Source organism: Chionomys nivalis, chromosome 8, assembly GCF_950005125.1.
Source record: "Chionomys nivalis chromosome 8, mChiNiv1.1, whole genome shotgun sequence".
Classification (NCBI taxonomy): domain Eukaryota; kingdom Metazoa; phylum Chordata; class Mammalia; order Rodentia; family Cricetidae; genus Chionomys; species Chionomys nivalis.
In genome coordinates, this window is record NC_080093.1 from 53,100,074 (window position 1) to 53,117,774 (window position 17,701).

Below are 17,701 nucleotides of genomic sequence, written 5' to 3' on the forward strand. Positions count from 1 at the left end.
CTGTCTAGAAAACCAGAAATCAGAGTTACTGTGTTGGGAGTCAGGCAACCACCAGGCACTGGCCTGGTCAGTACTATCATGTCCAGGCCTAGGAGTCAGCTTAGTCCTGGCTGCCTACAGCATGGACTTGTGGCCAGCTCAAGGGCTAATTACTTTTTTCTTCAGCTTCAATCCCATCCCTCATGCCTAGGACCTAGCACAGGGCAGTCAGAATGAGCTGGGCTCTGCTCTCGTGATGCTCACAGTTTATGAGAGAGAACACATTCCATGGTTTGTCCCTTGGGGAAATTCCCTGACAGATGTATGTGCCTGGCTAGGCAGTTTCTGCCCTTTCCATGGACAAAAACAACCCATAATAGTAATAGCTCTTTTTGCACAAAACACTAGCCAGGGGCACCCTGATCATACTGATGGAGGTTCCTATGCTCCCACTCTCTCTCACCTTGTCCCTTCCCCAGGACAGTCTGGTTGGAGGAAAGTAGTGAATTTGTTAATGAATGATTGATCCGGTGGGACTAAATTGCAGAGGCCATTCTCAGAACCCCACAACCTCACATGGTGGCTTTCCACAACCCCATCTCCCCTTCCTTCTCATCTCAATTCTACTAGTGTTGTGCGCACACACTAACTCCCAGGGCAGAGCCCCATCAATTATAGTCCTACAGGACATTTAGCCCACACCCTTCCTTCAGTTCATTTACCAGCCTAACCACTTGGATCATAAAACTCCCTAGCACAAAAGGGCACCACAGACAGAAACAAATCAATGCTAACAAGATGCCTGCCAGGTACTCTGGGAGATGGGCAGCTGGGCAGGATGGATGGAAGGCAAAAAGGACCTTATGTTCTCCTTCTGGGGTTAACCCATGGGTGCATCGGAGGACCCTGTGCCCCAAACTTCCAATCTGGAGATAGTCATCTGCTTCGTTAGGACCTCATCTTTTGTAGTCTGGGCAGGGTAGAGACAGCCTTAGACAGAGATGGATGGAAATAAGATACAACCCAATGACTCAGGACATAGCCAGGGTATAACCAGACATGCAAAAGAGAGGCATGCTTTGCAGGCCGCCAAGACTCAAACCTCCCGTGAGGTCCCAGGCAGGCAGCTTTTCTGAGGCTCAGTTTTATTCTCTGAAAGATGGTAGTGAAAGATTCCCAGGGCTGACCATCACCAGACTCACGCTGTGTGACAGGTGCTGTGCTGGCAGCCTGTCTGACCCACAGGGAGAGACACCGTACAAGGCAAATGGATGTAAGTCAACCACCAGACACCGGAGATGACTCTGACAGTGACGGAAGCATGCAGTATGAGCAGGAGAGTCAGGGGCAGCCAGATGGTCCTGGAAAGGCATGTTTGGGAGTTTGGCACGTGAGCTGAGACCTTAGCAACAAAGCGAAGGCGGGAACAAAGCACGGGCCACCACAGATGCTCTGCCACACCAAGCCTCTACCCATCCTCACGGAAGAGAATTCTCTACCAAGCAGATGGCCTGTCTCAAAGTAATGAGCTTCCATGCCTGGGCGGGCCAAGGACTCAGAGTGGGGATGGGATGGGATGGAAGATGCTGGGAAGGGGGCTGAGAATTGGTGAAATGCAAAGATCCCGTTTCAGCACCACGGACAGAGAAAACCCATAAGGCACCTCTGGAGCAAGGACAGAGCTGCTTTGAAGTGGTTTGTTGCTACCTGCCTTCACCTCCTTTCACTCCCTGACTCTGACCAGCCCTCAGCCAGACCATCTAAGCCCTCCCTGCGCCAGCCTCAGCATCGTCAGCACCACCACATCCGTCCACTCCCCACATTCACCCTGAACATTACTGACGCTCTTTAGTTTTGCTCAAGCCCTCCCTCTGTCACACTGACTATTAGGTCCTTTTCTATACACCAAAGCTGGGTGGTTATCCTCTCTCTTTCAAAGTTCTTTCCCCTGGCGTGTGCTCTCTTTTATCCCCGCTTCAGACTATGAGCTCCCAAAAAGGTGTGGCTAATTCCTGTTTTTCCTCTTAGCTCAGTGCTTCCTGGGGTACCCATTTATCAGTTGCAGAAATGAATCAATGAACGGAGTTCCAGATGTCATTTTCCCCAACAGTTGCCAAGCATCCATGATCTTAGAAGCTGTGCTCCAAGCTTCACACGTGTCTTTATTTACAGGTAAGGAACTGAGAGCCCCAAAGTGAGTGATGGGCCCAACTTCACACAGCTAAGAGGAAGCAGAGCCTGAACTCAAACCTGGGTTGGCTGCACAACCTGTGCCCTTGACCATGGCTCCGCTATGTCTCTCTCCAACTCGGTGCACTACCATCTGCCAATCCCACAGAGTCTGAGCACAGCAGCCATGGTCCCCTGAAGTGATTCGGGATCTTTTTTTAGCTTGAAATTGAAATCACTGATGCTTCAAATTAGAACTTCACAATGAAAGAGTCAAACCTTCAGATCTGCTACAGTGAAGCACCCTGCACCCGCCTTTTCGGCAGGATCTCTCTGCTGCTTTTGAGCCAAAACCACCTGTTCTCAGTCAATATTGAGGACGAAGCTATCAGTTTTCCAGGTCCAGGGATGGAGAGAAAGAACCCGGATTCCCAGATGCCCAGGGGCTCCCCTCAGAGGAGCATTTATTTTAAACCCTCAGGAGTAAAGATCCCAATGTCAACAGGCTTGGGGACCTCACTTTAATGGGTATGGTCCTAGAATGGCAAAATTCTAATGCTGTAATTGCCTGAAAGCAGACCTCAGTGGCTTGTCTAGAAGTCACAACTCCATGGAACAGAAACACTCCATACTCAAAGAAAGGGACTAAGACAGCCACTGCTCATCTTTGATGTGAACCAAAACTGACAACCCAAGCACAAACACAGCACCAGGCCAGGAATTCGGCCCCAGTTCCTGCTAACATCTGCTGGTGCCTTGCCCATCTTAATGAATTCAATACCCATGGGTACTATTTGAGTAAGATATAAAGATTTGGGAGGAGGCAGAGAGGTTAGGAATTCTACATTGGCCACTGGGGTCACCAGTGGGCAAACGACAGTCTTTGGTGATGTCCCAGAAGACAAGACAGAGAGAGGTGTGAATTGAGAAGTGAGGCTGTTGTCCGGACCAGAGAGAATTTGGCACTGGAGAAGCCACAGAAAGGCTCCACCTCAGTCCTGGGATTTGTCCCTAGAAGTTACAGCACACAGGCAAATGGAAACTCCCAAGATTATCTGAAAGCCAGGCCCGTGCTAGGGCAGGACTGTGCAGGGTGGTGAGGGCTCAGGGCGCAGATGCCTAAGCCACATTTGCCTGCCAGGGGCGTGGGATGGCTACAACAGGGACTTGTATGAACAGCACCTAGCCTGGCTTGTACGCTCACCACTTAATGCTGTATTTGCCACTGTACACTGGTACACACGTCTGATAGGGTCATTGCCAATGTGTAATCACCTGCCATCATTATAGCATATTATTATTTGTTTGACAAATGTTCTCCAGTCTTCTGTTCTGAGTCAAGCATGCTAATGAGGCAGAAGGATGAGACATTCATCAACAGACACTGACAAATGCTAGCGTTGTGCCCAGCACTTCTGACCCCTGTCTTCCTTGGAGAGCTCCTGGGGTACCCATTTATCAGCTGCAGAAACGAATCAATGAACTGAGTTCCAGATGTCATTTTTCCCAACAGTTGTTGAGCGTCCATGATCTCGGGAGCTGTGCTCCAAGCCTCACATCTTATTTACAGGTAAGAAATGGAAAGCCTTAAAGTGAGTGTGAATCTATCTCAGGTTACTTAATTCTTGAACTACCCCCGTTTCCAATGAGGCAGGGAGTCCTCCCATGTGTTTCTGAATAATGCTCTCAACGGATGATTAGGACAGACTGGGTCTTAGCTGCCTTTCCTGCAAGCCTTGCTGAGGTCCAAGGCAGGGGGATTACAGCCTTGGAGGGAGAAGTAGCTGCCATCACACCAACTGGGTCGGAAGCAATGACTTGGGCAAAAGTGTGTAAGAAAACAAGACTTGTCTTTAAGGACCTGACTGAGAAAGCTTTTACGGCATACTCAAACAGTCTCTGAGGAGAACACCGGGACATCCCTCTTCACGTTTTCACTTCAATACAAACCGAGATTATAAAAAACAGTTTCAGGCATCTCCAATGCAAGTGTTTAATACGAGGGAAAGGTAATTAGCGATCTGCAGCGGGGCTGCTCGAGGATGAAGGATATTGCCGCCTGCTTTAATTGCATGGGAAAACCTATTTAGGGAAATTAACACAAAAACGAGATCGGCCACTTCAGGGCTAAGAAAACAATCACAAAAACCATAGGAGTCTTCACAACCCAGCACCGGCTGGCTGGCTGGTGAGGGAAGGCTCCGGGGACAATTACTAACACCAGAAAACCCTCTCCTGGATGCATGCCACCTTGGCCCAGAAGGCCAGGACACCACTCCATAGTGCTTCATAAACTTCTTCGAAGGAATGTTCCATTTGCAAAATGAATGCTCTCTCTCTCTCTCTCTCTCTCTCTCTCTCTCTCTCTCACACACACACACACACACACACACACACACAAATGAACACTGTAGAGAAGCTGAGAAACAGAAAAGTCTGAAGCAAGTGGACAATGTTATTCTGTCACGGGTGTGGGGTGAGGAGGGCAGGGCTGCCATCCTGCCTGTAGATGGGATTACACAGGTGATTTTGGCTCTGTCTTGTTCACTAAACAGAACTGCACTATACCCGACGGGCATGGAGGACTCCTTGTAGGGATTTGTAGCAGATGCTGGCTGTCCCTCCTTTCCATTTTCTTATTATTTTATTTGCGTGCTGTGACTGCTGCTTGCTTTCAACACAATTCCCCAAGGATGAACTCCTAGATGCGAAATTGCCCGCTCAGTTCTCCACTTCCTGTAACTGCTGTCTTGTTGGCCTCCCCAGAATTCCCGGCACTCTGGCCTTTGCTCTAACAACACAGATGTGTCGTCACCAGCAGCAGGTACGATGGTTCTGAAAAGCAGTTGCTAATTTGAAAAGAGAAACAGGCACAACGTTCTTTGCCTTGCTTCCTGCCCTATGCACAGCTCTGGGAGGTGAAGGGCACCTAGTTAGGCAGCCTGGGCAGGGTTGAAAGTCTCCCATAATCTAACTGTGACTGTGGGAAGCGACCCCAGTTCTCGGTGCCTTACTTTCCTTATCTGCAATACAACGACTGCAGAGGCCGTTTTAAAAATTCTGTAGAGATTAGAGGGAGAACTACATAACAGACTGGTGCACCTTAATGGCAGTAAATAAGGACACGGGCCTTTGGTGGCTCCTGTGGCAGACACTACTTGCTTGCTGTGTGTTTTTGTTGTTTGTTTTTGTTTCTGTTTTCATTTTTCTGGCTTAAGGGCTACTTGTAAGACATGGGGTATTTCAGTTCAAGAAATAAAACTTGTTTTCAAGTGCGGAGCCTGTGGGAAAAACTCCACCTTGGCCCTAAGAACACTTCCGCTTCTACGTGTGCAAAGGGGATTTGGGAGCAAGCAGAGGCAAGAGCCTTAAGCACCCACTCTGCCCAGGCCAGAGGGCCACTGTCCTGTCTACTACCATGCTGCAGCTGCGGCTTTCTATCTCATGTGCGTGTGCATGTGTATGCACATGCGTGCAGAGGTCAGCGGTTGATGTTGAATATCTGTCTCCAGTGTTTCCACGATATTTTTCCAGATGGTTCTTCTCTGAGCCTGGGACTTTCTGATTTGATTAGACTGACTGTCCAGTGAGCACTGGGATTCTACTGTCTCCGGCTCCCCAGATGCATGCCTAGCCACCCCATTTTTAACATAGGTGTTGGGGATCTGAAGTCCACATGTATGCACAGCACTCTCCTGGTTGGCCTTTCTCCCCGGCCCCTTGCTCAGCTTTAAAAAAAAAAAATAAATAAAACCACTGTGTCCAAAGTCCTGCTTATGGCTCTGGCCTAACAGGCTAGGACTCAGACCAGGCCTTGTGTCATTAACAGGCATTTTTGGAGAGTGCAATGCCAGCCAACCGTCAGAGGATGATGGGTCTACCAGCCTGCAGGACATCACAGTGACAGCCAGTTCTCCTCTCCTCATCCTTGAATAGCTGTCCTGTGCCAGGCACGCACATCTTTCCATGACTTTCTTGGCTGCTGGAGTTTCCAACCTCTCACCTGACCCGCACTTGCCCAGCCACTCTCTGTCTTCTGAATGCCCCCTGGTCACTATCACTTGGCTGCTTGTCATGTCTCTTAATGACACTGCCATTGGTGTTCTAGCACAGGGCTCCCTCTCCACAAACTCTACATCATAGGAGGAAAATGCTTCAAGACAAAAACAAAGCTCCTGCTTATACTAAGCGCGCCCAGATGTTTCTCCTTGTCGTGATTTCTTAAGCAATCCAGTCTAACAGCCATGGACAAAGCCTTTACTACGCAGTGTAAGCATGGAGAGTGGCTCTCGTGTCCCAGAGAAGCTGAGTGAGTTCTCCATCGGCACGGGGCCACTTTCTACAAGGAGCCAGAGTATCTCCCAACCTTGATACATTGGGGGGCTGTAGCTCACCCCTGTAGCCAGTGACTGATGAGCGTGTGGGCATGTAGAGCTACTATGATCAAATGCCCTCATACATGGGGCTCACACACACCCTCACTCAGAGCTGAGGCAACCTCTTTAAGAGAGGTGAGTTCTTATGCTGAGCCTGGGGGTCTTTTATGTTGTTCTTATTCTATCCTTGACTTCAAGATAGCTTGTTGACAGGGCTGGCATGAAGGCTCAGTAGGTAAGAGCAGTTGTTACCAAATCCAAGAACCTGAGTTCAGTCCCTGAAACCTACATGGTGGAAGGGGACAACTGACCCCTGTAAATTCTAACCTCCACATGCGTACTATAGCATGCACGCACACGTGTGTGTGCTCACATGTGGACACACACACAGAGTAAATATTAAAAGATTTAAAAGGTTGACAGGGCTTTACACAAATCTTATGATTGTTTTGGGGGAGAAGTGTAATTATCAAGGAAAAAACAAAACAAAACCTTCCCTAACACTTTATCAGGATAGAAAGATTCTAGAAGGTAGAGTCAGAGGAAACCCTTCATTACGGACTCCAGCACCAGGCACGATGACAATGTCAGGGCAATCTGACAGAGCTACAGAAAGAGGAGTGGAGCTTTGTGGATACTTGAGATGTTAAAAGTCAACTCTCACTTCTAAAAGTGGCCCCCTGGTTCCGAGGTTCAAACCACAGCATGTAATTTTAGAGAGAAAATATGAAATCTGATATACTCTGCAGATTCACTCAGGCAGCAGAGAAGGCTTGCTAAGGGGCACAGGGAATGAGGGCCGCATGCCGACACTTAAGGGAGCTTTGCTCACAGTCACCCCAGGCTTCATGAGGTGCTTGAGGGGACAGCTTCACCCCACACGGATTCATAAGGGAACACATAAAGCTTTTTAAAAACAATCCCTCCAAGATGGAAAGCCATTCACTGAAAATACAGAGAAGCTGTCCCCTGGGAAGTACATGGCTGTGTAAGGGCTTATAAACGATTTTAATATCCCAGTGACTAAAGCCAGCAGCCAAAGAAACAACACAGCTTGGGGAGGTGGACTTAAATTCTGGCACCTAACAGACATTCTGAGTTCCACCCAAGGAGGAGCCTGTTCCCCACCCACAGGGGCCAACCCCTCTGCACTCCACAGCCCCATCAGCAGCACATGGCTGTGATAAGCAGCCTTGTGGGACAATGGCATGCTAAGTCCTTCCGTAGGCCATGCACAAAATCATAGGACCACACACAGCCCTACCAGGCCTTAGGGGACAAGTCAGACAAACCTAAAATCCTGGAACTAAGAAGTTAGCAGAACAAAATGCTTGTTCGCAAAAGGTAAACAGACTAGTATATCAGATATCACAGTAATATACATAGTCAAAGTCAAAGGAAATGCTACAAGGACATAAAATTGTGGGGTAGTATGCAGGACATCCCCAGAAAAAGTGCTGCCCCAAGCACTTCCACCTCAGAGGCCCAGGCTTCTTTTATTGACTAATTTATCACGGAAACAGTCAAATGAACTGAACATCAGGGGGTACGCGTCCATCTGCAGCCCTCATTTATTATTGAAACCCATATCAACCTCCTGGAGCTCCCTCTCTGCCATCCCAAGGCCACCCACACAGCACTCAGAGCCCCAACCCCAGGCCACGCCCCCTCTGTCTCTAGTGTCTCTCACACACAGGAAGAGGGTTTGCGTCACAACCGCATCCTACAGAAGATGATTCAACTTTGTCTGCATTTTCAGGAGGGCTACAAACCCCATGAACTCAAGGAGCTGCAGCCAGCTTCAGCGACTCCATTCTGAAGAGATTCCAACTGTTCCGGCATACAGGAACCCGAATTGGCCTGTGCCTCACTCAAACCAGGCGCTGGGAGGTCAAGAGTAGTTCAAAGCGCCTTTCAACAATGACCTGAGAGTCACACATGACTCCTTACCTGCCTCCAGCCCTAACAGTTGCGCTCTCTTCTCTCTCCATTCCTGTCAGTCCCTTATCAGTGCGGACAAACTCCAAAGAGATATGCATAAGGCCACAGATAGAAACCACCACAGGCAGCTGCCATGGAAGGCAGGGTAAAGGCTTCAAGTGCTATCTCACTGGGACAGGCGAGGGTGTCCTCTTTTATGCGAAGGACATGCGTTGAGGTCACCCAGGGGGTGGAGACACCATTGGCTGGTGAGATCCTCCTGTTCATGATCCACACCTGCGTGTGAGTTCTGACACACTTGAGGCAAGACTCAGGGTGAACACAGGGAAACAAAAACTGCCAACAAGGTCTACTTGTGTCGAATCCGATCATTAAAAACGCTGTCTTTCCAACCACATTCTTCCATTCACCCTGCTTCCAAGAGTAACAAGTTCTCTCGCACAGTGAGAGCAAAAGCAACACCTAAACCCGCGAAGAGGTGGGATGCCCTGAAGCACCAGGATGCAACTATCTCGCTGGCCCCAAACATCCAACTGCAGGTGAGACTCACAGAACCAACACTTGCACACAAGGACGTTCCTCAGACGATCAGAGGTCACTCCGCTTCCGGCTACGAACTGAAGTTAGTTTCAAAAACTTCTGGACATCGCAGAATCCTCTCTGCCCACTCCAGCCCTTTTCCTTCCCCTGCCTTTGCCCCATGCTCTGTGATCCTTAAAGATCATCAACCATGCAACGAACAGAGACCAACCAACTCTTAGTTACCCGCAACACACCTCATGCTAGCCCGTACCACATGAAGGCTTGGTGACGTGCCCTTAGGACGCAGGAGCGGGCAAACCACCCAAAGATCTGTGTGGCCCCAGCATCATAAAGATGTCTACCTTCCTCTTGAAGACCCGTGGCCAAGTTCCATGTATATTTTATCCTCTCAAAGAACTATGAAGTTGACACACAGCATCAGGGACAGAGGAAACAGCAGGGGTGAGGACACTCGGGGAACACAAGCCATGTGGCCTAAGTCATCCACCATCCTAGTGGTTGTGCTCAGAAACACAGCCCTCTCCCACGTGAGAGTCGGCGCTCTCCCCAAGCAGCACGATACAAACACCTGTGCCCTACCTCAATCAAGAAGTCCCCGGTCCTTAGTCCGGCTTGCCACGCAACCCCACCTTCATCCACGGACTCCAGGTACTGCAGGGCTGGGAATGCCGGTGTCGGTGTGAACTCCTCAATGGGGGTATCGGCTAGGAAGAGAAAGAAGTTCTGCGTTGTGAGTCTGGGGGATGTTTTCCGAGTTAGTCATCCCATTCGCCATGGGACCATGGGAGGAAGACAGCCACTGCATCCCCCATTGGGAAGCAGTGGTCCTGGCTAGCTCATTACTCACATGTACATCGGTGCTAATGAAAGCCACAGAGCGGGGTGCATGCCAGTACCCCATCATGCCTCTTGGCCTCTCTGCTGAAATCATGGGATAAAGTACTCTGCGGTACATGTCTACACGTCTGTCATTTTCTTTAAAAGTATCAATGACTAAACATTTTCAGTTCTAAAAATGGAAAAGTTCCTTCCTCTACCACACAGAGCTCGGGAAAGACCATACTGAAATCGGCTGCCAATTTCACAGCTATACAGACTCGCAACCCAGGGGATTCAACTTGGAATAGGGACAGAGCACAGTGTTGACCCAGTGGGTGGCTGCTGATTTGGAACCTGCTCTGAAGTCTCTCCAGGGGGGACCTGGCTTTCTGTGACCATCACATGACCAGTGTGCCTCTCGGCAGAGCAAGGCTGAGCTTCTGGGGCCCACGGGGCTGCTGAGGGACTTTCTCCGTCCTCCTGAGAGGCCGGGGGTGGATGGGTGGGAAGGTGTGAAGCCCGAATTGGGGGAGGGGAAGGCACACCACACATGCATGGACCTGTACCCTGGGGGTGGAGAAGGCTCTGCTCTTCTCTTTTTGGATGGATTGCCGTGGGCGGCCAGAGCCTATGACAGGTGGGCAGGCGAGCCAGGGAAGAAGGCCTCCCGCACAGGTACAACTGCCACATGGATGACCCCCACCTGCTTCAGGCAGATGCCTCTTCTTGGGAGGGCTGATGCCATTTTGCTGTAGTTGGGAAGGGAAGCCCCACACTAGGGGTGAGCATGGGGCACTGCTTTGGGCTGTGACCCAGAGCCTCCCCTTCCCAGGCCACAGGGTGTGGGCACTACCAGCTTAGTTTATGGCAGAGGGGACCTTCTATTCTCCTTGCCTTTGCAAAGTCACCTTAGAGGTGAGTATCTGGACACCTGCCATCTGTGGAGCTGAAACCCGTCCCCAGCACAGGCCAGCTTCCGGGTACCTCAAACTTGGGCTGGGCCATTCTGGGTATCTGAGATCAGGAGCTTTGAGAGCCGGCGCACAGTGACTGAACTGAAGCCCAAGCTGCAGGGTCTCCCCAGGACTGAGAGAAAATGGGGGGAGGGAAGGAGAGAGAGCAGCTCATTTGGAGCAGCACTGTAGATGGAAAATTAAAAACAATGCCTGCAGGAAGCCTCGATGTTTTCGGAGGAAGGCAGAATGTTAAAGAGCATCGTTGTCTAGCAACCAAGTGCCCCCAGGAAAATGCTTGTTTCATGCTTATTTCCAAGCTAAGGAAGGTTCATCATACAAGCATGTGTATAACACACACACACACACACACACACACACACGGAAGGGGGTCCCAGAACGCTTACCTTTTGCCCCTCGGAGCACGAATCCAAAGCCCTCGTTGTCTTTCTTCTGCAGGACCACCGTCTTGTCCTCAATAATGCAGTCACTGTAGAGAGAATTCCGGGGATAGCGACCATTATTGTAACCGGTCATCATCACGGTGGCTGCTCCACCGCCGGGGACGCTCATCATCACAGCCAATTAATCACCCTGCTCAGATCCAGGCAGCATGGAGGAGCCTGGGCAGCAGCTCGGTGCAGGAGGAGCTGGGGGTGGGGGGGTAGCAGGATGGGCGAGCGGGGCACAGTGGGATGTGGAGGGGGGCAGCGGGCGCAGGAGCCAGCCGGGGGAAGGAGTCATGGATGCTAGAGGGGCTGCCCAGGCCGCCGGGGAGCAGGGGGCCCAGCTTAAGGGACCTGGGGGCTGGCCAGGATGCCACCGCCCAGAGCAAAGAAAGTAAGTGGCCCGGGTGGTGGTAGTGGCGGCAGAGGCAGTAGCGTGGTGAAGGAGGTTCCCAGGCCTGTCTCGGCCAGACGCATCTTCCAGGGAAGCAGAGGAAATCAGCCGGAGGAATAACCAAGATAGCTGCTTTGCTTTGCTATTTCTTGAAGGGGCTTAAAGAGGAGATCAGGTTCTTTCCGCTTGTTCTGTGCACGAGCCAGCAGCAGGCACTGGGGACGCAGAGACCTGTGCTTTGCAGCCAGCGCCCCCTCCCTCCCTCTCCCCCGTCCTAGGGAATGTGGTGTGCAGCAGGAGCCCCCACAGTCATCTGATGAGCCCACAGTGCGACCGGCGCGGCTGCCTGGGCGTCATCCCGCGCGCAGAGGATCCGCAGGCTGGGCTGGTGGCCGGCGGGAGGGGGAGCCGCCAGCTCTGTGTCTCTCTGGGCCACAGAGGCCAAGGCTGAGGCACCAGTGAGAGAGTGAGGGGCTCAGGCCATTTCAGTCCCACCAGAGCCAAGAAAGGCAGCGGCTCCCTCCTGAGGAAGATGCCTTGTGGAGGACAGAGAGGCCGGCAGTGTCCCCGCTGCAGGGAGGACTGAGAACCACGGGGTTCACCTCTTTGTAGAGCATTTCCATTTTTAAAGGAAACAGACTGAAAAGCCTCAACTTTGCTGTTGCGGCCAAAGCCGCCTATCACCAACATTAACAGAACTCCAACTGTCCACCTGGAGGTGCGCGCAGGGCACACAGGAAGGAAGATGCTGCCTAATAACCCGAGAGTCACCAACTGTGGCCCTCTTTGGCCTTTTTGGTGGCTGCGGAAGGGCAGGAGACAGGGCTGTCTGCATCTCAGATTCAGCCATTGCCCCCGCCCCCCGGAAGTAAGTCAGAAGGCAGGAAGTCTGGGGGTTGGGACCTGGAGAAGGAGGGAGAGGGTTTTCTTTTCTCGAGTCCCAGTGGGAGGTGTGAGGACATAGGACACCGTGGCCAGAAACCCCACCGGAGGGAGTAGCAGAGCCCTGGGGTACAGAGGAAGCAGGGAGTGAGGAGCAGCGACGGGCTCCGAGTCCCACAGTGGTGACAGTTCTCTTTGGTGGCTTGGGGTCTACAGAAAGCACAGGATTTAAAAAGAGTCTGGCCTGCCGACAGCAGCCGACTAGGACCGGGCAGGCACCCTGGAGCTGGAGGAGCCGTGCAGCCCCATCTAACCAGACTAGAAGGCCAGTCCAACCTTCTGTTGTTACGACACTAGGCTGACATTACCAGCTACAAAGTTCATACTTAAGAACCATGTAAAGTTACAAGGAAAAAAGATAAGACAATAGAATCTTAGAATGTTTGAGCAGTTTTATCATTTTGGGTTGGCCCTGTTAAAGCTGCCTTGGGTACATGTGGCCAGTGGTCTGCCAGTTAGACACACCTGGTAGCAGGTAAGGAAAGAGCAGTGACTTTTTTCACCGTTCCCATTGGGCAGGTGAGACTGATGACGTTGGGGACACTGGAGTCACTCATCACAGAGTCATACCAAGTAATGGGTAAGGCAACATAGGCTGGGCAGTGACCCAGGCTGCGAGCATAACAGTCTAGCAGAATTACTAGCCATAGAAGTCTGAGAAGGTAGCTGAGAAGCTGGCCTCAAACCTTGCTCTGTTTGCAGAGACATGCCGCCAGCCTCCTGGGTCATGGGCACAGGTGTGTCAGACCCCTTTTACTCAGTTCTCAAAGGCCCCTGCGCCATCAGGTCCCACTGGGGTGAGGAGAACCCTGGGTGAACCACTAGGCTGGCCTGCAGAAGCAACAGGCCCTGTGGTCCTCTGCTTCCCTATCGACAGGCTGTAGCACGGCCCACAGTCACTTGGGGCTGCTGTGGTTGGATGCCACAGTACCTGTGATAGTGTGGTTTAGTGACAAGGCCCCAGGGAACCCCTTTTAAGTATGGTCAGTAACTGGAGAGTGCCTGGCTAGTAGCCAGTTCCTGCCATCACATGACTGCTTGGGAGGAGAGCTGGGGTGGGGAGGGACTTGTGGCTGTGAATTCAGGGACCTTACAAGACACTGGGTGAAGCAAGCTTACGCTGGACCCTTCCATTTTCCCACTTTTGTGCCTGCCCTCAATTTCTGGAATATAGACTCAGGTCTCTTACTGGAGACCCCTCTCTCCTCCAACTTCCCAAAGGAAAGCCACCTGCCTTGGAGCCAGACAGTAGAAACCTTGTAGTCCCTTCATGCACCTTCTTAGCCACGAGAGTGTCTCTGAGCTTTTGCTGCTCAGCACAACTCCCTTCTCTCCATGTACATTAGCAGTCGAGGGTGGTTGCCCTAACTTGAGGATCTCAGAGACGATGTCGGCATGGTCCCCTGTGTCCAGGGGACCGACAGCACTGGCTTTGGCCTGGCTCAGGGCAGAAGTCATGGAAGGCTCCCAGAATGCATTCCATCAGCCAGCAGAACCTGAATGCACCCAGACACTTCACCACACCACAGCAGCAGGGACCTGCTCAGAGCAGTGGTGCTGTCTGGACACTGGCTGTCCCCTGACTGCTTGGAGGGGCAGGAGTGTCACTGAGCCTGGTTCAAAGTGAAGCGTGACTCTGAGCCCAAAGTCACCCTGACCTTCTATGCCTCGGATATTACTCTATAGAATGAGAATGACAACCACAGGTATGGCTGTGGAAGAGGGCAGAAGGAGGGGGCTGAATACCCCTTGAGACCCTGCACTGTCAGGGCGGCCCCTGGTGGGCAGTCAGCTGTAACACACAGGGATTACTTTCAGTTTGAAAGAGTCACTGTTAAAGGCTTCTTCTGCAACCCCAGGCCAGAGCCTTCTCCCAGAGTCTGATCTTTTAAGACCTTCCCGGCTGGTTTCTGCTGTGACAGCCCTGTGTGTACAGAAAGACCCCCCCCCCAAGCCTCTCATTCCTGGAAAACTGCTTCCAGTTCCTCCTTTCAGTGATGCTTCTCAGGAGCTAAGGCCCACCATGCACCCACCACCCTTACCCACCAAAAGACCTTGGGCCTAAACCCTAAATTCAGAAATCTACCAGCCTGAAGACGGTGGGTAAAACTTAGGAGTGGAAAGTGAGTTCCCACTGACAGACACACCACTGTGGGCAGATCCAGTGCTGGCAACCCTGCCCTCAAGATTCCATGTACCCTCCTGGGTGAATGCCCCCTTCTCCCTAAGGGGCACAATCTCCTATGAGACATGAGCTGCTGTTACAGATCACCCCAAATGCTCAGGGGCTGGCAGAAGCTGAGGCAGGGGTGCAACACATGGCAGAGGAGAGCTGGGTGGGAGATGCTGGGGATGACTGTAGAGGGAAAGGCTACCCTGGACTAGCTCGGCAGCCCCTTCCTCCTGCTAGTTGGGTAAGCACAACTCAGCCTCGCTGGCTACCGCTGGCGCTTTCCCAGAAGCAGAGCTCACACTGCCCCAGAAGATCTACCCTCCAGATGTAACCCGAAGACCACTGCCCACATTTCACACGTACACATCTGAAGCTCTCATACTCTGCACACTGCTCCTGGGTGACAGCGCTCAGGCTTCTGCTGGAGCCCTGTTCCCTTACCCATCACTGACCAGGTGCCTAAAGCATCCTCTGTGGGTTTCCAGGAAACCAGGATCCCCAAATTCCTTACTTTAAAAATCCCAGTCTGTTGACTGGACACAAATACAAGCCAGCAGCATGCTCTCTAGATTTGTGTTCTGCACAGGGAAGGGGAGTTCTAACGTTCTACCCCACATGTACCCTCCTGTGTCAACAGCTGCCTTCAGCAGGCGTGGTATGGGGTAAGAGTAGGCACATACATGGGTACTCTGCTACATACAGCTGCAGGGGTTGTGTATGGTACATGTCAGAGAACACTGCCCACAGTTCATATATATGTGGTCATGGGTGCATAACGGCCTTGTGGACATACGGAAGAACCTTAAGGAGGGGCCAGGTTTCTTTCCTAGTTCACATTAAGGTAGGGGCTGGTCCATCAGTTGCTGTTTATACCGGAAACACACTGACCTCTAGGAATCACATGCAGAAGGCAGCCATGTTTGCTCTCATCCCCAAGGCCCACCTTGGGTCAACTGACCATGTGCATGTGGAGTGTTGTGGGGACTTGAGGTCTGCCACAGGGTGGATTGAAGGACCTCACCCACATGGCATGCCTGAAGGGGTTTCTGGGGTTCACCTTGTAGGATCCCAAGCCAGAGTGGCATTTATTTACTGTTTAGTTTTTGAAGATAAGGCTTCACTTTGTAGCCCAGGCTGGCCTTGCACTCCTGGTAATCCCCCGTTTCAGTCTTCTGGGTTACTGGGACAAGAGACGTGAGCCATCATACCTGGTGTGGCATTTTCCTGTTTCTGTGACAAAGCACTTGACATAAGTCACTTAAGGAGGGACGGGTTCACCCAGCTCATGGTTCAAGGCTGTCGTCCCTCATGGTGGGGGAGGCATGGAGGCATGAGGTGGCTGGTCACATTGCACCCACAGTAAGGAACCATAGAGGGATGAATTTTGGTGCTCAGCTTGCTTCCTCCCTTTTATCCAGTCTGGGACTCCAGCCCATGGGATGGTGCCCCCCCCCCCATTCAGGATGGGTCTTCCCTCAGTGAAGCCAGTCTAGAAACTTCCACAGGCATGCCCAGAGGTTTGTCTCCTAAGTGGTTTTAGACCCCATCAAGTTGACAATATTAACTGTCTGGTTTCCAAGTGTTTAGAGGGGCCTGGGGGACACCTTCTTCTTGTGGGGCAGCACTCTAGGCCAGGGAAGGCTGCAGGGTACCCACATGGCAGCTGGCATTTGATAACTCCTTGCTGTGCAATTGTTCCTAAGTAGGGCAAACTTGGAGCCATGGACAGCCAGGCCTTGGCTGAGGAAACTAAGCCAGAGGTGTCCCATATGGTTGTAAGCCAGTGTTTTAGGGACAGGACCACCTCGGGCAGATTGATCCTGAACACGGGGTTGTAGATGTGGACTTGGGCCACTCCTGGGGTTCTTGTGGCGATGGCAACCTTGTCAATCAAGTTGTTTTGGTTTTTCTTTGATCACCTGCAAAGGGGTTCTAGCCTTGGGCCAGAGGTAGCTGGGACACTGTGTGAAGCTGCCACAAACTAGTATCTTAACTCAGGCATTTGTAGTGAATACCTACTAAATATCAGCTGATGGCCTACTGAGTGCTTGGCATCTTGGAGGGAATAGACAAGGCTCAGTCTGGACCTATGGAGACATAGAGTGTAAGTGTGTTGGATGGCACATCCACACACACGAACACCCTTACTCCTGGTCCCTGGCTCCTTGGAAGCAGGGCTTTTCTAGAGATGGGCACTCTGGACTTAGGAGCCCGTGAGACCAATGCCTGTATCCTTACCAGAAAGGAGCAGAGGGGGCTAGAGGCTCAAAGACCTCAGGAAGAAGCCACAAAAGCTGAATGGGGTCTGGAGGGATGTAATCATTAGCCAAGAGCCAGAAAAGAATCACGGTCAAACAAGAGGGGCCAGTAAGGGGCCAGGAACCCTCTCTTTCCGGGGAGCTGGATGCAGGGACAGGACTGCCCATGCCTTTGACCTCTGGATCTGGCTGGTGGAGTTAGGAAGACAAACGGACGTGGTGGTCACAGAAAACTGCCCAAACAAACAGAGGAGTTGGTGCTGTGGGGTCCAAGATGGTCCTCCCCATAGAGAAGACAGGCACAGCATGCCCAGGCGTGGACGGCTGTGGTGAGGCATGAGGGAGGCTGCAGAGCAGGGATCCCAGCCTGATGCCCAGGGAGACTGGGCTCCACCTGCACACACATAGCTAGTGCTGGCACCTGCGAAGCAAGACCTCGAATCTGTGACAGCTCCAGCTGGTCCCTCGTGTCGTCCAAAAAGGCAGAGATGACAGATAAGCATCTGAGTCATTCCTTTCCCTCAGTGAGGTGGACACACACAGTGGCTGGAATTTAGTTTTGGGGTGAAAGCTGGCTACTCTTTCCCTGAACAACTCTCCCTGGGCCCAATCCTACTCCCTGGAGACTACAGATGCTCTTTTGTGTGTTGGGAGTGGCCCATGGTGTGACAGAGGACACAGATCTATGGCTCTTCAAGGAGCCACAGT

General features: G+C 51.8%; 1 protein-coding gene across 7 annotated transcripts in view; it reads right to left on the reverse strand.

Annotated features, from left to right (window-relative positions):
• The window catches only part of Shank2 (SH3 and multiple ankyrin repeat domains 2), a 441,540-nt gene that overhangs the window by 125,709 nt on the left and 298,130 nt on the right, over positions 1 to 17,701 (reverse strand). For all 7 annotated transcript variants that reach the window (XM_057777152.1, XM_057777154.1, XM_057777151.1 and 4 more), the window contains 2 exons: positions 11,188 to 11,270; positions 9,588 to 9,712 (listed from right to left, as the gene is read on the reverse strand). In XM_057777152.1, the coding sequence (XP_057633135.1) occupies positions 9,588 to 9,712; positions 11,188 to 11,270 (208 nt within the window). The remainder of the gene's footprint in view (positions 1 to 9,587; positions 9,713 to 11,187; positions 11,271 to 17,701) is intronic.